Raw genomic sequence first — 20,989 nt, 5'->3', positions numbered from 1 at the left:
AATCTCTCGCTTCATTTAGAAGCAGGGTGTACGTAGTTCAGGCTAGCCTTGAATTTGTGGCGATTTTCCTGCCTCAGTTTCCAGGGAATTTTTTACATCTTCAGACAGTCTGGCTAAATTGATAAATTTAATAGGCTGGGCTCGACTTTGCAATTCTTCTGCTTCACGCCTCTCAAAATACTGGGATTACAGATGTGCGCCCCCGGGCTCTGGAGAGTGGAAACAAAAGATCAAAATGAAACTCAACCCATTCAACCTCGAATTCCAGCAAAACGGGACTGTGTCTTTAAGACGCACCGGCACCGCTGGGAGTTGTAGTCGTGTGTGTGTGGGGGGTGACGCGGACTACTCCAGCCTCTGATCCCTCCCAATGTGTAGACTCCGGCCTTCAGCGTAGCGCAGTGCTGAGCGTCTGATCACCCATGCCATGTCTCGGCCGCGACTCTGGGTCCCGACAAGCTCCGGGGACGCGAACCGGCCCGACTGGGCACGTGTGGACTCCATTTCCCAGAGTGCCCCGGGCGACGGTGGCGTTAAAGAGCCCATTCTGCCGACGCCCGGCCGCAGGTACGTGGGTCTACGTCGGCGCGCGTCCCGCGGCTCCCAAGTCCCCAAGTCGTGTCCGCATACCCTCAGAGAAGCTTCTCCCAGACCACTGCCCGCGCCCACCTGTCGCTGGGGACTTCTGCTGTCCCGCTTCTCCTTGGACCAGGTCTTTCCGCGGGTGCCCTTGGGACTTTCTGGTGCTGCGGTCCCTGGAGATACCCGGGGTGCAGGGGACCCTGCTTGAGACAGGTGGGGCGCTGGGTGCGGTTAGTGCTCTGGCATTGCCATGAGGCCACCTCCTGCCTCAGTTTACCCCAATCAGCGCTCATCATTACGCACGAATCTCAATGGTGTGTTGTGTCTTTTCCAATATGATTTTACTCTTGCGCAACTTCTTTCTGTTTTCAAGGACATCAAATTAGGGTAGTCCTTCAACCTGTCTCCTCCGCCCCCTTAAAAGTGCTAAAATGTATAAAGTCCCTGTCTGGGCCACCTCATCAAAAATGAAGAAGGGTAGCAGAGTGTGTTGGCTCATGCCTTTAATACCAGCACTCTGAAGGCAGAGGAAGGAGAATGTCTGCAAGTTCCAGGCCTTAGCCTACCTAGTAAGGCTCTATTGCAACCCCCCCCCCCCCAAAAAAAACCCCTCAAAAACAAAACAAAGATGAAGAGACTTTATTATTCTGTTCCTGGCTTGCCCACCAGATCCTCAGCTTGTGGAAGACAGTAAAAACTATTTCAACTTGGCCACAGCAGCTGGTACAGTTGTATTGAAAAGTGGGCGGGATAGCGGAGTAATTAGGGACCAGTATTCTAAGGTGTCTGTGAAATGCCACGTATGATGATGGGTCAGACTCGAGAGAGGTGTGTTGTTTTGCCAGTGTGGTTAAGAAATACAAACATGGGGGCTGGGGATTTAGCTCAGCGCCATAAGTGCCTGCCTTGCAAGCAGGCAGTCTTGAGTTTGATCCCCAGTACTGGTAAAAACGAAAAAGACAACAACAAAAAAAAGAATACAAACATGGGAGTTGGACACACCTACCTGTACTCGCTCTGACCTGAGGTGAGCTGTTTGCTCCAGACTCTTGAAGTTGGGCCCCAACTTTAGTTTAGTTGTCTCCTTATCTGCAATTTATGGACAAGACCCAACCTGTAGGGCTGTCATGGGTCACAGCACTCTTGGGTGGGCTTTCCGCCTGGAAAACACCTCTGTATTAGTTGCTCGGATCATTTCCCTTTTTGTACTGTTAAACTGCTCTTTTGACTTGTTGGGCATGAAATACCTTTAAGCTTTGCTTAATTTCCCTGGCCTCTCCTGACTGACTGATTGACTGATTGTTTTTTGAGATAGGGTTTTGCTGTGTGATCCAGGACAGCCATGAACTCTTGGTTATCCTCCTGCCTCAGCCTCCCGAGTGCTAGGATTAAAGATGTGTGCCACTGTGCCTGGCTTGAATTTCTCTTGTTTAGGAGTATGTTTGAGCCAGAGAATACTTCAGAATCTTTGCTCCCTCCTTCTTCACAGTTAAACTGTGCAGCTCCCATGCCTTGCTAGAAAGACCTCCATTCACTGAGCCACTGCTATGGACTGTGTATTTTATATTGAATGCAAACAGTAGCCATAGGAAGTTGGTACAGTTGGCGTCAGTTTTCAGATTAAGAAACAGAGGCTCAGGTAGGTAACCTTCCCAGGATCACACAGGTAGAAGCAGAAATGGAAAGAAGGCCCTAGACCTGTCTCCTACATGTGTTTCTTCGACACTGTGCTGACACTAGCTAGGCTCAGGCCTTCTGGGACACTGTGTTCTCCTTGGGATGGTTCTTTTTCCAGTGCCTTTGATTGGGGTCCAATTGCCAAGAGTCTGAGTGACCTAGGAACCCCCATTGCTGCAGAATCTACTTGCTTCTGTATATGGCAATAGTATTTACCCCAAAGGGATATTATGAGGGTAAAAAATCAATCTTTTTTTTTTTTTTTTTCTATTTGAGATAGGGTTTTGCTATGTAGTTTAGGCAGACCTGGAATTCAGAGATCCTCTTGGCTCAGCCTCCTGAATTCTGGGATTACAGGTATATATGGCATGGCATGCCCAGCTGTCACTTGGTATTTGTTTAGGCCTTGTCATATTACAATAGTAATAGTGAGTACTTTAAGTATATTTACTCCTTTTTTTGTATTGGGAATTAAACAGGACTTCGTGCTTGCCAAACAGGCACTGTGTTTGGAGGGAGTGCATGGTTTCCATTTATTTTGATTAAGCAGGCACAGTATTTACTCCTTTCTTACATAGGTATCACATCCAGGGCTTTGTGCATGCTAGCTGAGAGCTCTTTCACTGAGCTACTCCTGTAATTCCCCTTTTGCTTTTTCTTCAACCCCAGGAAGTGTTGAACAATGTAATAAGTAAGAGAGTAGGCTGGGGAAAATGGTCAGGTTCACTTGGGGTCCACTGCTTGCTTGCTAGCTCTGTGACCTTGGGCAGATTACTTAATCTTGCTGTATCTCAGTTGCAGCTATATGAATAAGAATGTTAAGTTGTGAGTTTCCTTTTTTTTTTTGGTATTGGTGAGTGGACGTAGGATTTTCAACATGCTAAGCATGCAGCTTACTACTGAGCTACGCTCCCAGCCCAAGTTTTTTTATGAGATAGTCTTACCATGTAGTTCAGGCTGGCCTCGAACTAACTGTGTAGCCCAGGCTGGCCTCAAACTTGGGGTGTTCCTCCTGCATCAACTTTCTGAGTGCCAGGATTACAGGCCTACACTACCACGTCTGGCCCAAGTAGAGATTCTTTTTTTTTCCATTTTTATTGGTACTGGGGATCGAACTCACGACTGCCTGCTTGCAAGGCAGGCACCTATGCCGCTGAGCTAAATCCCCAGCCCCCCAAGTGAGAGATTCTTGCCATGACTTTTTTCTTTGTGATTGTCAAAATGGGCTCCTTCTATATGTTCAGGTCTCGGAGAAGCAGACGCCAAGATGGGGTTAGTTGTGCAAGAGTTTACTGGGCACAGAAGACCGGTGGGATCCCGGTCTGATCTCTTGGAGGAGGTAGCAGGGCTGATGTCTCAGACTGTAGTGTGGTCCCGACCAGGAGCCCTGGAGCCTGGTCTCCGTCAGAGGAGCCCCCAAGCCTTGCCAGTAGGCGGTGGGAGTCATCACTGGGGAGCAGGAGGCGGGAAGCAGAGGCTCCCTGGAAACAAGTGGTGATTCAGACAAGCAGCTGGGGCTCTGTCAGCCACGCTCCCTGCCACTGGGTGTTGCAGTCTCTTGATGCTCCCTTACAGGGCAGGCCGGTCAAAGCCTTCGCCCTCCAGGGCCTCACCAGTTGAAGGTCCATTTTCCCCTCTGGATTTCTTTTCTGGGTTGAGCAGGGACAGAACAATTAAAGTTGTCTCTGTCTCTGGGTCTCTGTATCTCTCTCTCTCTCTCTCCTCTCCTCATCCTTTTCTTTTTTCTTCTCTTTCTTTTCCACGATACTGGGGATTGAATTTAAAGCTTTCACACTGAGCTGCATCCTCCACCCTTTTTTATTTCTTTGAGTTTAGGGTCTTCACAATGAGCTACATCTTTAACCTTTCTTTCTTTCTTTCTTTCTTTTTTTTTAGCCAGAGGCAGAGTTTTGCTAAATCTCCTAGGCTGAGCTCAAACTTGTGATCCACCTGCCTCAGCCTTCCAGAGTTCTGGGGTTACAGGCACACGCCACAATGCCTGGCTGAACAGAGCAGAGTCTTACTGTGGTAACAGTGTCTGGGAAAGCTCTGAGGGGTGTGGGAGTTGCTAAGTGCTGCTGTTGTAGGTTTGGTGGAATCAGAGTTTGGCATGAGAAGAGACTGTAAATGGGGTTCAGGCGTTCTGTTGGCCGTTGGGTAGGCCTGGGCTGACCACAAAATGCACAAACTCAGAGCATGTCTTGGGTGTGGCTGTTGTGTTGTCCTCCTACACTGAGCTTGGCGCTGCTAGGTGGGCTGCTTTGAGGAACAGCAGTGCAGCCCTGTTAGATGTACGCACTCCTACTGGCTCATCCTAGGCTGGCCTTGGAGGCTGGGGGCTCTGATGTCAGATTGGGTTCCCATCTGTTAGGACCATGGGAGTGGTCTGTATCCTCAGTCCCCACATTGGACAGTGCCCTGGAGGAAGATGGCTGTCTGGGAGGGAGTGTCCCTAGCCCCTAACCAAGCTCCCCACAGCTGCCACCTGCTCTGGGGAATCAGCCTCAACTGGGAGAGCTCAAGAGTTTAGACTCCGCCTGTAATCAGGCGGCTGAGGCAGGAGGATCGCCATGAATTCAAAGCCAGCCTGGACTAAATAGTGAGTTCAAGGCCAGCCTATACTACTTAGAGAAACCCTGTCTTAAATAAAACCAAACCAAACCCCTAAAAACAAAAATGTGTTAGTCTCTCTTTTTTGTGCCATTCCCTGGCTCAGTCATTGACTGATGTGGGGCTGCTGGTACAGAAGGTGCAGTTTCTTGCTTGAAGTGAGACCAGCACTTAACCCTGTTCTACACCCTTTACTTCTGTCTCCTGAGTGTGTGCTCCCCAGGAAATCACATGCACCCACCTTTAGAAAGCACAAAAACCGGTTCTGGTGGCACCTGCCTATGATCTCAGCATTTGAGGGTGAGGCAGGAGGATCATTGTGAGTTTGAGGCCAGCCTGGGCTACATTGTAAGACCCTGTCTCAAAAAAATCACAACCGTGTGACCCAGCAATCCTTCCTCCCCGTGCCCACCTGGAGACACAAAGTCTTGTGTTCAGACGCACTGGTAACCTGAATATATTCATGACAGTGCAAGCTGGCCCAATGGCCCAGGTCTCCTTCAGGGGGTGCCATGCCCTTGCCAGAGAATACTGAGCAGAAAAAGGACTGGGCTGTTACTGATACCTGCAAGAATCTGGGTGCACCTCAGAGGCGTTATGTTGGAAGAAATGCTAATTTCAAGTTTATAATCTTTATCTGACAGTTTTGAAAAGACAAGCCTGTTCTGTGGACAGCAGATCAGTGATCACTGGGTTAGGGATGGAGGAAGGCATGACTAAAAAGTGATAGCATGAGGGGGTTTTAAAATGTTTATCTAATGATCTGTTGATCTGTCTTGCAGTACTGGAATTGAACCCCGGGCCTTTGCACTGAACTATGTCCTTACCTATTTATTTATTTATTTATTTATTTATTTATGGTACTGAGAATTGAACTTGGGACCTTGGGCTTGCTAGGCAGGTACTTATGCTGCTGAGCTATATTCCCGGCCTCCTCTTTAATTATTTGAGACAAGGTCTCCCTGAGTCAATATATTGCCCAACCTGTGCTCAAGCTTAAGATCCCCCTACCTCTGTCTCCCAGAGTGCTGGGATTACAGATGGGAGCCACCACACCCAGCTGTGAGGGAGTTTTTTCAGTGAAGGTCATGACAGCTACAGGAATCTCTATTTCTATTAGAATTTATATAATTATATATCAAAATTTTTTTCTTTTCTTTTTTTTTTTTTTGTTTTTTTCATTTTTATTGGTACCAGGGATCGAACTCACGATTGCACACTTGCAAGGAAGGCGCTTATGCCGCTGAGCTAAATCACCAGCCCCTATATATCAAAATTTAAAATATTCACATCCATCCATATATTGCTTTCTCAGGAAGCCCCACCCTCCAGAGCAGAATGGGGCCGCCGGAAGGGGTCGATTGGACAGTCATCATCCTGACCTGCCAGTATAAGGACAGTGTCCAGGTCTTTCAGAGAGGTGGGTTGCTGTTCTTCTGCAGTTTGTCCTTAGCCTAGAACTTCCCAACCTCGTCCTCTTCTGAGTCCGACACTCCTGGGATTCTGGCAGAGTGTGCTCGAATCCTATCTTCACTTCTTCCTCACCGTGGGCCTTGCTTGTTGGGTGTAGTGTTCTCATTTGTAATAGTACTTAGCTCACATATGGGGTAAAGAGCTACTAAGATGCTTTGTGTTTTCTCAGCACTTGGGACCCTGAGGCAGGTGGATCGTTGCAAGTTCGAGACCAGCCTGGGCTACAAAGTGAGCTCAAGGCCAGCCTGAACTGCATAGCGAGACTCTATCTCAAAAAGACAAAAAAAAAAAAAAAAAAGGTGCTTTGTGGTATGTTACTGAATCAAAGAAACCAGATAATGAGCTGGGTATGGTGGGCACACCTGTGTTCCTAGCACCTGGGAGGCTGAAAAAGGAGGATTGTCCTGAGTGTAAGGCCATCCTGGGTTACACAGTGGGTACAAGGCCACCTGAACTATGTAGTGATGCCTCATCTCAAACGAACAAAACAAAAGAAAACAAATCATGAGTTTTCCCAGGCTGGCCCAGGCACTGTGGAGCAGGGGTGGGAGACCGGGTATGAGTCCCAGCACACCTTCTGCCTGCAGAGCTCGAGGTGCGGCAGAAGCGGGAGCAGATTCCTGTTGGGACGCTCTTACTGGCTGTTGAGGACCCCGAGGTACGCGTGGGCAGCGGAGGAGCTACCCTCAATGCGCTGCTGGTGGCTGCTGAGCACCTGAGTGCCCGCGCAGGTTTCACTGTGAGTGCCCCTGGGCCGCTCCCTTTGGGCCCCTTCCCTTTGGAACCACGTAGTGTAGTTTCCCAGATGCCCAGCTCTTCTGGCTCCTGTGTCTGGGCCAGTTCAGCTTGGGACTTGTGTTTTTGGATCTGTGAGTCAGGGATGCTCATGGCTGCCATGCCATCCAGATGAGAGTAGGAGGCAGGGCCAGTCATTGAGTCTAGAATAGATGACCAGTGCCTATAATCCTAGCATTTAGGAGGCTGAGGCAGGAGGATCGCTGTAAGGCCAGCCTGGACTAGGTAGTAGTGAGTTCAAGGCCAGCCTAAATTACATAGTGAGAGCCTGTCTCCAAAAAAAAAAAAAAAAAAAAAGGGGCTGGGGATTTAGCTCAGCGGCATAAGCGCTTGCCTTGCAAGCAGGCAGTCGTGAGTTCGATCCCCGGTACTGATAAAAAGGAAAAAGACAAAAAAAAAAAAAAAAAAAAAAAAAAAAAGACAAAGTAGAAGGGAATAAATGTATGTAGGGGAGAGGGAACTAATAGGAAATGGATATGTTCCAAATGTATCATATATATTGAAAGACCCCAAAAATAAACTAGGGGGGGATTGTTTAAGGGGATTGTGAAATGACCAAAATGCACGTTATGTGTGTGTACAGATCTGCCAAAATGAAACCCATTTGTTTGTATAACCAGTGTGCATTAATAGAAGCAAGATGTGAAAGAGAAAATACAAGGAAGGAAGCTGGTGTGAGCTCTCACTGTGAGGCCTTGTCTTTTCCCATGAAGTCTAAAGTCGCGCTCCCCTGGACTCTGCCACCCGGCCTCTGTGCACTGGGACTGAGATGTGACTTCCCCGGGCAGGACATGTGGGTCCGGTCCCCACTGCACCACACTTGCCCCCGCTGCACTGCCCCCTGGTGGCACAGGCACTGGTGTGCTTTGGTAGTGGAGGCGGTGCTGCTGGTTGCTACAGAACTGACACCAGCTGGGTCACTCTGCAGCCTCCCAGGGAGGTGGTCCAGGTGGAGGGCTGCCTGGCTCTGGTATCCAAGCCTGCCTGTGGCCATTGGACTTGACTTTACCTTTTTCCATTTCTGTACCTGAGAGGGCTTTGGTTGAGTGCATCCTTCCCTGGACACGAGGGTGCCATCCTTCAGGTGCCGTCTGCCCAAGGCCTCTGCCAATAGGGTTGTTCTGCCTCTGACAGGTGGTCACATCTGACGTCCTGCACTCGGCCTGGATCCTCATCCTGCACATGGTGAGTGGAACTAGGGCGTGGGCTGTGTGGAGGGTCGGATCCCTGATTCTCAGGCTTAGGTGGGACTTCAGTGGTGTTTTGTCATAGCGTGCTGTCTGTGCAGAGTGATTATCTCTCAAATCCAAAAGAATCGGAATCTATTTAAATGTCCCTTAATTGGGAACCTACTAAATATACCCAGCATATCCCCCGAGAAACTTTGAAGAGATTAGAAGGCCCATCTGTCTCTGCGTGTTGACATGGAAGGAGCATGTCAACTCTGTGACCTTGCTGAGGCCCTTGACTCCACATAGGCCTCAGTTTCCCCACTTGTAAATTAAGTATGGCAACAGTTCCTCCTTCGTGTGGACGTGGACATGGACATAGAAGTGCTGATCCACATAAATGCTCACAACTGGACCTGGTGTGCTTTAAGTGCTCTGCGAAATGTGTTTTTGTTAAGTGGAAAGAGCCAGACGATAGAACTTTGTATGGAATGATCTCAGTTTAATTGGAATTTTGATTGAGATAATTATAGATCCACATGCAAGAAATAATACAGAGAAAAGTCTTTGTGGACTTTGCCCAGATATCCCCAGAGGTAATATTTTGCAGAATTATGATTTAATATTCGAGCCAAGATAATGACATTGATACAATTGCCAGTCTCACATCCCCAGTTTTACTTATACTTGTACATGCCTGCTTATGTGTAAATTCTCTCATCCCTGTCTTTTAAGAATGATCTTATTTTTAAAAAATTTTTTTTTTTTTTTTTTTTTGGTCTTTTTCCTTTTTATCGGTACCGGGGATCGAACTCACAACTGCCTGCTTGCAAGGCAGGCGCTTATGCCTCTGCCTCTAGGGGCTAAATCCCGAGCCCCTAGAATGATCTTATTTTTGTTAAAAAAAAAATTAAAGGAACTATGCATGAAAGGCCAACACAGTGTTGCACGCCTTGATCCCAGCTACTGTGGAGGCTGAGGCAGGAGGATTCCAAGTTCAAAGCTAGCCTAGACAATTTAGCAAGACTGTGTCTCCGGATAAGAAATTTTTTTTTAAATCACTACCAGGGATCAAACTCATGACCACACGCTTGCAAGGCAGGTGCTTATGCAGCTGAGCTAAATCCCTAGCCCCCAGATAAGAAATTTTGAAAAGGGATAGGTATATAGCTCACTGGCAGAGCAAACACAAGGCCTCTAGTAAAAAACAAAACAAATGATAGGATGTAGTGCCTCAAAATGAGCATGGTAGTTAGTATCCCTGAAGGATACTTTTCCCTTTTGCATATTTGTACTTTCTAATTTTTCACAGTGATTGTGTTAGTTTAGAAGATTGTAAGGGAAAATGACCAGGTAATATTTTTTATTTTATTTTTTTTAGGTAATATTTTTTATATGTCCTCTGCATGATGCCTGCCTCCTTTGCCCAGCTGATGAGGTATTCCAGTTCCTCTGTCCCCAAGGCCTTCTCACCAGTCCCTGCCCCACTCAGGGCCGAGACTTTCCCTTCAATGACTGTGGCCGGGCCTTTACCTGCCTCCCTGTGGAGAACCCCCAGGCCTCTGTGGAGGCCTTGGTCTGCAACCTGGACTGCTTACTGGACGTGATGACCCACCGGGTAAGCTGGGTGGTGGCTTCGGGGGTCTTGTCCTAGCCATTTGGTTAATGTCTGTCTGTGCTGGCTCAGATGGGGCACACAGGGAAGAATGGGTTTCAGACTCGCTCAGAGCCTGAAGAAGGTAGTGTGGGTCCCCGTGAGGGGGAGGTGTGGCACCAGGTGGGGTAGTGGTGTGCATCAGCATTGAGGGACCTCTGGCACTTCAGCAGCAAACTTCCTTTGGAGGAGGTGGCTCTGGAACCTGCAGGACATGCCACCAGCTGCATCCTCCTTTCTCTCTCCTGCTTTCTCCTGCAGCTGGGCCCAGGCTCCCCACCAGGCGTGTGGGTCTGCAGCACCGACATGCTGCTGTCTGTTCCTGCAAACCCTGGTGAGCCTGCAACTGCCCGGGACCACCTTCCCTTGCTGCAGCTGGGGCTGGCTCTGTGTAACTGGGCCTGCCCCACCGCCCTGTCAGAAGGGAGGCCTGTGGTGTGAGGAATAAAGGCCAGTTCAAGAGGCAGGCTTTCCCATGCTTTCTAGTCCTTCTAGAAGATTCGGTCCCCTGTCTGTGGAATGGATATAACAGCCCTACCCCTTCTGTCCCATAGGGCTTTGTGGAAGAACTTTGGGAGAGAAGGGGTTGCCATATTTCCAGAGCAATGTCCCTTTGGCTTTGGCAGCCATATTTCCTTTTTAGAGGTGCCCGGATGCCCCATTGCTGGGCTCCTGCCTCCTGGCTGGGGTACTCCCTGCCTTGTGTTGGAGACCTTGGGAGCTTCTTGATTGTGACGCCTCTCACAGGAATCTGCTGGGATGGCTTTCGGGGAGCCAGAGTGATCGCCCTTCCTGGGAGCCCGGCCTATGCTCTGAATCATGGGGTCTACCTCACAGACGCCCAGGTACTGCCTCTGGGGCCAGTGGAGCCAGCCTGCCAGGCCTGCTTGGGGCCACCTTTTGACTAGATCTTCCAGCATAGCTGGCAACAACTGTGGTACTCACTTACTCTGTTTCCAAAAATGCATTTTTGAAAGCTTGCCCTCAGCCATCTGTGTGTAGAAGTCTTAGGTGCTGGGGTTCGCATGAGTACACTGGTACCTGCCAGACTTGCATCCTGTTTTCACTTGGTGGCACCCGTGGCTATGCCATCTTCCTGGTTCTCTCTTGCTCCCTTTCCTAATTCTATTCCTCCCCTGACACAGGGCATTGTTTTGGACATTTACTACCAGGGCACTGAGGCAGAGATACAGCGATGTGTCAGAGCTGATGGGCAGGTGCCACTGGTACGGCTGGTGGGGCTGGGTTGGGGACCTTTTGGGAGGGAGAGTTTGCTTTCCTTCTTAGGGAAGAGCTCTACTCCTTTTAGAAGGTTCCGTCAGGCTAGACACAGAATCTGAAGTTTCTGGAATTGTTATTCCGGAGAGCAGCTATAGCCAGAATCTGAGGAAGGGGTAGCCTTGGAATTCTGGGTCTTGTTCTGAATTAGAAAGCTTTCAGTCAGAGAGTGTAGTTGGCAAAAGGCAGAGACCCATCCTTCCAGAATGAAGGGGTTGGGGGAAAGATCTGGAACTGGGTCAGAGAGGGGAAGAAACTGTTTTTTTTTTTTTTTTTTAATTTTTAAATTTTTTGGTACTGGGGCCTGAACTCACGACCTTGTGCTTGCCAGGAAGGCACTTATGCTGCTGTGTTAAATCCACGGCCCAGAAACTGGGTTTTAGAGGAGGCCTGAGAATTGAGGGTCCCAGTAGGTCCCTGGGTGGGAGCTGCCCCAAGTAAGCCTACGGTCCAGGTGCTGGGTGGCTCAGAAGACCATGGTCCCTGGTTGGTATGGCACTTGGCCTCGTGTGGCCCATCTGCATGTGCTCTCCCTGGTTATGCCGGGCCTGGCCCCAGGGTCCCCACCTGATCCTTGCGGGGGTCTCTCCAGGTTTCTGGCATTGTTTTCTTCTCTGTGGAGACTGCTGAGCACCTCCTGGCCACCCACGTGAGCCCACCCCTGGACGCCTGTACCTATATGGGCTTGGACTCCGGAGTCAGGCCTGTCCAGGTGCTGGGGAGGGGGTAACTGAGGGGTACTGGAGGGGGGTCGGGTGCTGTAGTGACCTCAGATCAGCTCCTTCTCTTTGGGTCAGCATCTTGGTGGATGGAACTGTGCCATCTCAGCCTCGGGACTTCATAATCCGTTGCCTGCTCCAACAATAGCTGTGTTCCTTACTCTCACCCAGTTGTCTCTGTTTTTCGACATCCTGCTCTGCATGGCTTGGAACATGAGCAGAGACAACTTCCTGGCTGGGCGGCCCCCAGAGATGGGGCAAGGTGACATGGATGCAGCAGATTATCTGCAGGGTGCCCGGGCCCAGCTGTGGAGAGAGCTTCGAGATCAGCCCCTCACCATGGGTGTGTACTGCTGTCTGTCTCCTCTCTGGGCTGGGGAGACCATGGCACAAACACCCTCAGACTGTTGCATGTTGGCCTAGGTAGCTGCTCATGGACTGGAAAACGACCTTCTCAGTTATCATTCTTTCTGTCTCTTCTGGGGGCTCCAGTCCTAGTTAGTCCACTTGGCCTGTTTGTGGAACCTCTGGGCCTAGGTTTCCCCTTTGGTCCAGCAGGCTATCACCATACCTTCTCTCCAGGTGTCTGAGGAGATGTGTGCACTGGCAGGAGGCCTGACCTGGCACTAGAGCTGCAGCAGGCATGGGGTTTGGGTCGGTACTTGTGTCTTTACAGCCTATATTCCTGACGGCAGCTACAGCTACATGACCTCCTCAGCCAGTGAGTTCCTGCACAACTTCACACCGCCTGGGGAACCCAGGGTGCAGATCGTCCACTCCCAGGTGGAGGTGAGACCTGTCTTCTCCTGAGGTGGCTGCTGGGTGCTGGGGTCAGGTGGGTCGTGGGCTCCATGCTGGGAACACCCTACCTGTGAGACGAGTGTTAGTTTCATTTTACATACAAGGCACTGAGGGCTCAAAGACGCTGAGTAATGTAGCCAGGATCACAGAGGAGGTGGGTGGCCAAGTCAGGATTTTGCATTGAGGCTTGCTTGATTGAGACGTTGAGGACCCTTTTGTTGGGTCTGCTTGGGACACAGGTGCATGTAAAATTTTGGGCCTGGGTTGGTGCCATGGTGCTGAGGAAGGGGACAGGTGGATCAGAGGTGGCCCTTGGGGTGGTGGGGTGGGAGTAGCAGGGCAAGTGTGATGGGAGGAGGCCTCAGGCTGGCCTAGGGAAGGCCCTGGATAGCTGGAGTGTTGTGGGACCAGTGGGTCTTGCTGCCCCACACCCAGATGCTCAGCTGTGGGAGGATTGGGGCAGCCCCTGCTTCAGTCCTCGTGATCTTCCTTGGCTTTATAGGAGCCACAGCTTCTGGAGACTGGGAGCTCTGTGGTCAGCTGCCTGCTGGAGGGCCCTGTCCACCTCGGGGCAGGGAGTGTCCTGCAGCATTGCCACCTGCGGGTGAGGCCTGAGAGCATGGACAGAGGGAGGGCTGGCGAAGGGGCCAGTGTCCTGTGTTTGTTGGGGAAACCCATATGCTTCCTGCCCAGAATGCGTGCCCTCTTCCTTGCAGGGCCCTATTCACATTGGCACCGGCTGCTTCGTGAGTGACCTGGACACAGCTCAGTCCGAGGCTCTTCGGGGCCTGGAGCTACACGACCTTGTCCTACAGGGACACTGCGTGCGGCTTCCTGGCTCCCTGGGTCGTGCCTTCACCCTTGTTGGCCGTCTGGACAGCTGGGAAGTAGGTGTCTGCTTTACATGCCCTCAGCCCCATCATCAGGCTGTGGGGAACCCCCAGGGGATCTTGTTCTTACCCCACTGCAGGGCCATTGTGCACCAGCCTGAGGGGCAGGCTGTGGAAGGGTGTGGCCAGGAGAGTCCCAGCAGGCTCTTCGAGGTGGCCTGAGTGGGCTGGAGACTCAGGTGCGGAGGGGAAGTGACCCAGCTTAGGTCCCAGAGCCAGTTATGGAGGGTCAGGGTTAGGACTCCGGATGCTGTCCTAATTCCAGGCACCTGGGCAGGAGCTCTGAAGTTCTTTCAGGACAGTGTCAGTCTCTACCCGAGCAGTTCTCTGTCCTCTGGCCTAGTGTCCCTCATGCCCTCCCTAAGGCTCCCATATCCCTAACTGCTTCCTCTCTTTTCCCTAGAGACAAGGGGCAGGCACATATCTCAACATGTCCTGGAGTGAATTCTTCAAGAAGACGGGTATCCGGTAAGGTGGCTGCCCTGGAGGGCCTCTGTGGCCCTGGTGGCTGCTGCTCTGAGGCTTGTCCCTCCCTCTGCACCAGAGTAATCCCTGGCCCCTGTGTCATCCCACTGAGCCTGGGAAGTTTGGGGCAGCTGGATTTCCCTTGGTACTTCTCCTCTGGGAAGTTCCCAGTGCCTAGCTGTGTTCAAACTTTGGGACTTTTGTTCAGTGGCCTGGGAAAGATGGCAAGGCAGTGTGGCTTCTCCTGGAATTGTCCACTTGTGCTGCCCCTTGGAGGAGTTAGTGCTGTCCTCGTGAACAGACAGACAGGTCAGGACTTGGGGAGGAGCAGGAGCCGTGGCTTTCTCCTCACTAATGCACCTCTCCCCACCTCAGAGACTGGGACCTGTGGGACCCAGACACGTCCCCCACTGAGCATCACCTCCTCAATGCCCGCCTCTTTCCTGTGCTGCACCCCTCGAGGGCCCCAGGGCCCCAGGACATGCTGTGGATGCTGGACCCCCAGGAGGATGGAGGCAAGGCTCTGCGGGCCTGGCGAGCCTCTTGGCGCCTGTCCTGGGAGCAGCTGCAGCCACACCTGGACCGGGCTGCCACATTGGCCTCCCGCAGGGACCTATTCTTCTGCCAGGCCCTGCAGAAGGCGAGGCATGCACTGGAGACCCGGCAGGACCTCAGCCTGCGCCCTTTAATCCGGGCTGCTGTGCATGAGGGCTGTCCTGGGCCCCTGCTGGCTATGCTAGACCAGGGTGAGTGCTGGGCATTAGGGCTGCGGAGGGGGTCAGGCCAGGGTCACTTACGCTCTGGGCTGTCGACTGAGGGCACGAGGGAGCCAAGCAATTCTACAGCAGTGGAGAGATCTTTGAGTTTAGGCTTCCAGAAGGCTTCATCTCCCTCAGCGAGGGGTTGTGCCTCTGGGTGTTGAGTGTTCTGTGCTAGGGGGGTCCAGAACGTGAATGCTGAGGTCCCCTGAGCTGAGGGGAATGTGGGCAACCCTACCTGGAGTCGCAGACACACTGCCCGGGGGCTCAGAGCCTCAGGTGTGGGGCTACCACCTACCTCACTGATGGTCCATCAGAGCAGTGGCACTGGAATATCATCCCTGTTTGTCCCTCACCCACAACTGCATGATGAGTTGGAGGAGACACTGAGACTTGAACCTAAGTGGTTCGATGTTTGAGTTCTTCATTTTTTTGGGTGCCCTGGGTGGGGGTGAAGGGGTATCTCTGGGTTGGGCTGGCAGGATGATAAAACCCTATTAAGCAGGAAATAGGGTACACTCATAGGCAGGGACATGTCTTGGGCAGAACCTGGGAGGGGAGAGGGGAATGAGTATCTGCTGAGTAGCCTTTGGGGGCTGAGGGTGTTGGAAGCCAGTTCCTTCCCCTCCACTTCTAACTTCTGCTCCTTTAGTTGCAGCAGGGGCCAGAGACCCTGGCGTGGCAGCTCGGGCTCTGGCCTGCGTGGCAGATGTCCTGGGCTGCATGGCAGAGGGCCAGGGAGGCTTACGGAGTGGGCCGGCTGCCAACCCAGAGTGGATGCGGCCCTTTTCATTCCTGGAGTGTGGCGACCTGGCAAGGGGCGTGGAGGCACTTGCCCAGGAAAGGGACAAGTGGCTGAGCAGGTGGGTGCTTTGAGAAGCCCCTGGCCCCCTTGCTCCTGATAGCAGAATCTCAGAGAGAGGTGGGGGCACCCTCAGGTCACCCGGAGCAGTCAGATCCCCTGAACCAGGCAGTCATTCCCAACTTGGCGCTCCATGCAGGTATCTCTTTTCCCTCCTGGCAGGCCAGCCCTGCTGGTGCGAGCAGCTCGCCATTATGAAGGGGCTGGGCAGATCCTGATCCGCCAGGCTGTCATGACGGCCCGGGACTTTATCTCCATGGAGCCAGTACAGCTGCCGGCACCTGGGCAGTGGGTGGTGGCTAAGTGTCCAGCCCGTGTGGATTTCTCTGGTGAGCCCCTTGTGGGAATGGGAATGAGGGTAACTGCCCCAGGGCCATGCTGGCAGGCTCTGTGAGCAGCTTGTCAAACTGCCACAGGGGGCTGGAGTGACACACCACCTCTTGCCTATGAGCATGGTGGGGCAGTGCTGGGCCTGGCTGTGCGAGTAGACGGCCGCCGGCCCATCGGGGCCAGGGCACGCCGCATCCTGGAGCCTGAGCTGTGGCTGGCTGTGGGGTCTCGGCAGGATGAGAAGGCTGTGAAGATAGTGTGCCAGAGTCTGCACGACCTGCACGATTACTGCCAGCCCCATGCACCAGGTTAGAGCACCCCAGGACAGCTACAGGTAGGGTTGGATACCCAGCCCCCTGGGAAGGGGCAAAACCTGGAGGTTCCTCTGTGCAAGGCTGGCCTGAGGGCTAGCCAGAGTGCCTGGGCTGTCCTGAGACCTGCCTGAGCACATCCAGGCACAGGAAAAACAGATGACTTCAAGCCCTTTTGTAGCTTGAGGGTGGGTTCTGTACTGCTACTAGGTGTTTGTCCCACCAGGTGTCTGGGGAGCTGCAGGTGGAGGTGGGTGATTGGATTGGTGTCCGAGTTCCTTGCTTTGTGCCCTTCCTCTGCAGGGGCCCTGCTGAAGGCGGCCTTCATCTGTGCGGGGATTGTGCACATTCACTCCGAGCTCCCACTGCACCAACAGCTGCTGCAGACCTTCGGGGGTGGCTTCGAGCTACACACCTGGTCTGAGCTGCCCCATGGCTCCGGTCTCGGTGAGTAGGTCCTGGCCCTGTTGTCCACCTACTGTGTCACAGCCTTCCAGCCTCAGCTGTGATTCCCCCTTCTTGGCCTGTGCACAGCAGAGTGGGATGGGACTGAGCTGGGCAGAGGCCATTTATGCTTGGTTCCTTTTCTCTGAACCCTGCAGGCACCAGCAGCATCCTGGCTGGTGCTGCTCTGGCTGCCTTGCAACGGGCTGCAGGCCGGGCTGTGGGCACAGAGGCCTTGATCCATGCAGTGCTGCACCTGGAACAGGTGCTTACCACAGGTATGTGATGGCCCGGGGCAGGGGGAGTCTCTGATATCTTCCCAACGCCTTGGGGGCTCCTTTCTATTGGCATGGGATTTCCCAGTAGTCACATAGCTGCTGCTCCTTAAAAGTTTTGGGATTATAGGTATGCACCATCACACCCAGCTCTAGTGCTAGTCTTTGTCTCTGCCCAGGCTGTCCTTCACCAGAGCGGGGTTTGGAATAAGGGTTAGAGTCTTGGTCTGTCTGCTTGGCCACCTGCTTCTCCTTTGAGCAGAGGCCATCTGCACCTGCGTTGCTCCCTGGCCATATGGTGGGGCAGCAAGGGCCCAGCCCAGGCTATGATCTAACAGGATGTTCCTGGTGCCAGACTTCTCTTCTGGTCATGATGAAACTTTGGAACCTGTTCACAATGTGGGGCAGCCAGAGATTTGACTGGTTCCAGATCCTGAGGGGGTCTCTTCACCCAGGCCTGCTCTCAGCAGGATGCTGGAAGGAAGCTGCCACGCGCAGATGCCTGATTATGGTGTCCTTTCCCAGCCCTCTGCAGCCCAGCCCCCTCCTTTCAGTGTCCTGACTCACATCCCTGGTAGGTAGTCACTAGCGAAAGGATTCCATGGTTCCATTTCCTTTGAGGAGGTTTGATTCAAGTTCTTACTTTCGTTAACTGATACCTACTTATTGAGTTCTAGGGATATAATGAGCAAAAACAAGGTCCTTGCCCCCAGTAATCACAAGGTAGAAGGAGATGGATATCAGTAACCACTCAAGAGAAGGTATCATGTCGGACTGTGCTAAGTGCCCTGAAGGAGAGGGCACTGTTAGGAGTTTGACATTTCCAGTTCTATCCTACCACTGTGTTCTGGCTGTTAAAAGTCTCAGCTGCACCCTGGTATTTGCATTCTGTACTTTTGTGGGGGAGGGGGTACGTACCAGGAATCAAACTTACAGCCTGGCATTTGATAAGACAGGAGCTTATGCCACTGAGCTATATCCCCAGGCCTGCATTTTGTACTTTTTAAGCCCTCCCTCAAATATTGAGGGTCTAACTACAATGGTACACACCTGTATTCCAGCACTGAGGGAGGCTGAAGCAGGAGGATCACAAGTACATGTCCTGCCTGGGCAACTTAGTGAGATTCTGTCTCATAATAAAGGACTGGGGATGTAGCTCAGTGGTAGAGTGCCTCTGAGTTCAATCCCCAGGGACCACACACACATACAAATAGAGAGCTTGTCCCAGAAGTAGGTCTTGCTTTGTCTGTCTGCTTCTCTTTCATTCTTTTTTTTTTTTTTGTCTTTTTGAGACAGGGTTTGCTATGCAGTTCAGGCTGGCCTTGAGCTTACTTTGTAGCCCAGGCTGATCTTAACTCATCAAGATCCTCCTGCCTCAGCTTCCTGAGTGCTGGGATTACAGCCGTGAGCCACCATGCCTGGCTGTCTTTCATTCTTTAAATGCCTTGCACATGCTAGGCAAGTGCTTTACCATTGCGCTACATCCCTCGCCCTCTAGTGTTTTTTCTTTTTTTGTGTGTGTGATGGGTCTAAGTTGCCCTTGGTAGCCTTGAACTTGTGATCCTCCTGCCTCATCCTTTTAAGTGTCTGTAAGATTACAGGCCTGGCACTACCTTGTCTGGCTTTTATATAGCTGCATGGGGAAGAGATCATACTGTTTATTACCAAAGCAAGATGTATAAACTTCTTTCAAGTTAAGAGGAAATAAGAGGTACTGAAAAGCCTATTTTTAACATAAACACTGTGAGGAGACAGTATATGGGGATCATTGGGTCACAGGGAAGTCCTGTCCTTTTTCCTCTGACTCAGCTTCCCCGGAGGGGTGAGGTTAGTGTACAGTCCTGGGGTGTGGTTTGTCCCAGTTCCATTTACACAGTAGGTCTGTACTGAAAAGTGAGCCTTGTGATTTCCAAACTGGACTCTGCAGCCCCCTCCCATGCTGGAGGTGGCTTGTTCACACCAGCAGCCACACAGCTTACTTGTCCCAGCTGGTTCCAACCAAGGGTAAAGGGCCAGGAGCCAGGGCTGGGCCAGATAGGCTTCAACAGACATAGAGCCCTGGGCTTGCAGGAGGTGGCTGGCAGGACCAGGTGGGTGGCCTGATGCCTGGCATCAAGGTGGGGCGCTCCCGGCCCCAGCTGCCACTGAAGGTGGAGGTGGAAGAGATCACTGTCCCTGAAGGCTTTGTCCAGAAGCTCAATGAGCACCTGCTCCTGGTGTACACCGGCAAAACCCGCCTGGCTCGGAATTTGCTGCAGGTAAGCACAGCCCAGGGTGAATAAGGCAAACGGCTCAGCTGGGCTGAGACTCTCACTGTGCCTCCTTGCCCCTCTGCAGGATGTGCTGAGGAGCTGGTACGCCCGGCTGCCGGCTGTGGTGCACAATGCCCACAGCCTGGTACAGCAGACTGAGAAGTGCGCGGAAGCCTTCCGCCAAGGTGAGCTGGTCTTCCAATGGAGGGCAGGTGGGGAAAGAGACTTGGCACTATGTGAGCACAGGGAATTGGGTAGAACAGGGCCCTATGTGTGTGCCACATGGTTTTTTCTGCTGGCTACCATGTTGGTTGGTTCGTGGACTTTAGTCTGTAGCCCTGTGCAGGAGGCTTTATTACTCCTGTTTCCGGCCAGCAATGAAGCTGGGTTACCCCTGACGCCTGCACTTCCATTCACTCTCATAAAGAGGCACTGATGCCCAGGTCGGGGGGACACAACTCCTCACTCTGCCCTGCTACAGGAAGCCTGCCTCTCCTGGGCCTCTACCTGACATCATACTGGGAGCAGAAGAAGCTCATGGCCCCAGGCTGTGAGCCCCTGGCTGTGCGGCAGATGATGGATGTCCTGGCCCCCTACGTGCATGGCCAAAGCCTGGCAGGGGCAGGTGGCGGGGGCTTTCTCTATCTGCTGACTAAGGAACCACGGCAAAAGGAAGTTCTGGAGGCTGTGCTGGCCAAGACCAAGGTACCGGAAGATGTCGGGGTTGGTAGTTGGAAGGGGTAGAGACCTCACTGGGGCCTGCCAGCTCACCAGGGGCTGTATCTGCAAGCCCCCCGAACCCTGTACCCAGCCTCCAGAAGGCTGAGTTGGCCGGAGGCCTCTGATCACCTTCTGTTCTGTCCAGGGCCTTGGCAACTACAGTGTCCACCTGGTGGAAGTGGACATGCAGGGCCTGAGCCTGCAGCTGCTGGGGAGTGAGGTCTCTACCTGATGTCCAGTGCCATGGGGCTGGCCCCTCCGGAATAGGCAAGACCAGAGCTCCAGCTACCGTGCCATTCCTTCTCTCATGGGAGTTCACATTCCTGATTCCCCACTTGCCTCTTTGAATTTGCCCTACAGGAAGCAAGACTTAGGCCAGGGAGGCAGTGTTGGAGGACGGGACTTGGTGACAAGGGCTGAGGCTTGGCTTTTGTTACATCTGGACTAAGGGCCAAAAGCTCAGTGTCCCGTGTGGCCTTTACAAATCACATGGCCCAGTGGAGCCTTCTTCAGTCCACTAGGATCCTGTGAGAAGGGGAGGACAACCAGTCATAGCAGATGGCTGGGGTCCCTTGGTAAGGCTGAGCCTAGAGGTCCTTGGAAGCTTTTCCTGTGGCTTGAGTTAAGGTTGCAGACTCCATGCTCAAGACTCTGCAGCCCTCCTGGAGAAGTGGCTTGAGAGTGGGGCTCTGTTCCCAGGGCTGTGGCACTGAGCAGTGGTGGGTCTGCAGCAGGTCTGTGCTAGCCCAGGCCTTAGCCAGTAACCACACACAGAGTGCCAAGTAAGCGATGCCTGTGGGCAAGGGGTTCTCAGAACTTGACATTCTTGGAATAAACTCATTCTGCGTTGCAAGGTTATACTCAGAAAGCTCTTTCTTGTTTTTGCCAAGAGCAATCCCCACTTCCCCTGGCACGATGGGAAAC

The 20,989-nt window shown here is 52.4% G+C and overlaps 1 protein-coding gene across 3 annotated transcripts; it reads left to right on the top strand.

Moving 5' to 3' along the window:
• Positions 1–379: 379 nt before the first annotated feature.
• On the top strand, positions 380–20,923 carry Fcsk (fucose kinase). 3 transcript variants are annotated; one of them, XM_013154863.3, is made up of 25 exons: positions 576–795; positions 6,185–6,289; positions 6,930–7,081; positions 7,758–7,930; positions 8,272–8,322; positions 9,799–9,924; positions 10,222–10,294; positions 10,708–10,805; positions 11,106–11,186; positions 11,831–11,950; positions 12,129–12,300; positions 12,634–12,746; positions 13,261–13,362; positions 13,475–13,645; positions 14,052–14,116; positions 14,489–14,859; positions 15,524–15,734; positions 15,896–16,062; positions 16,150–16,371; positions 16,678–16,821; positions 16,977–17,096; positions 19,164–19,351; positions 19,431–19,530; positions 19,827–20,050; positions 20,211–20,923. In XM_013154863.3, the coding sequence occupies exons 5-25, from the start codon at positions 8,320–8,322 to the stop codon at positions 20,295–20,297; spliced, it is 2,958 nt and encodes a 985-aa protein (XP_013010317.1). In that variant the 5' UTR covers positions 576–795; positions 6,185–6,289; positions 6,930–7,081; positions 7,758–7,930; positions 8,272–8,319; the 3' UTR covers positions 20,298–20,923. The 3 variants fall into 3 exon arrangements, with proteins under 3 accessions (XP_063103702.1, XP_003472167.3, XP_013010317.1); XM_003472119.5 differs by lacking the exons at positions 576–795; positions 7,758–7,930 and adding an exon at positions 381–567; XM_063247632.1 differs by lacking the exons at positions 576–795; positions 7,758–7,930; positions 16,150–16,371 and adding an exon at positions 380–567.
• The last annotated feature ends 66 nt before the right edge of the window (positions 20,924–20,989 follow it).

This window comes from Cavia porcellus, unplaced genomic scaffold (genome assembly GCF_034190915.1).
Source record: "Cavia porcellus strain 051 isolate PalLab524CR breed Dunkin Hartley unplaced genomic scaffold, mCavPor4.1 scaffold_4, whole genome shotgun sequence".
In the NCBI taxonomy this organism is placed as follows: Eukaryota; Metazoa; Chordata; class Mammalia; order Rodentia; family Caviidae; genus Cavia; species Cavia porcellus.
The sequence above is the reverse complement of the archived record's forward strand: the minus strand, read 5'-3'. Positions and strand labels throughout refer to the sequence as shown.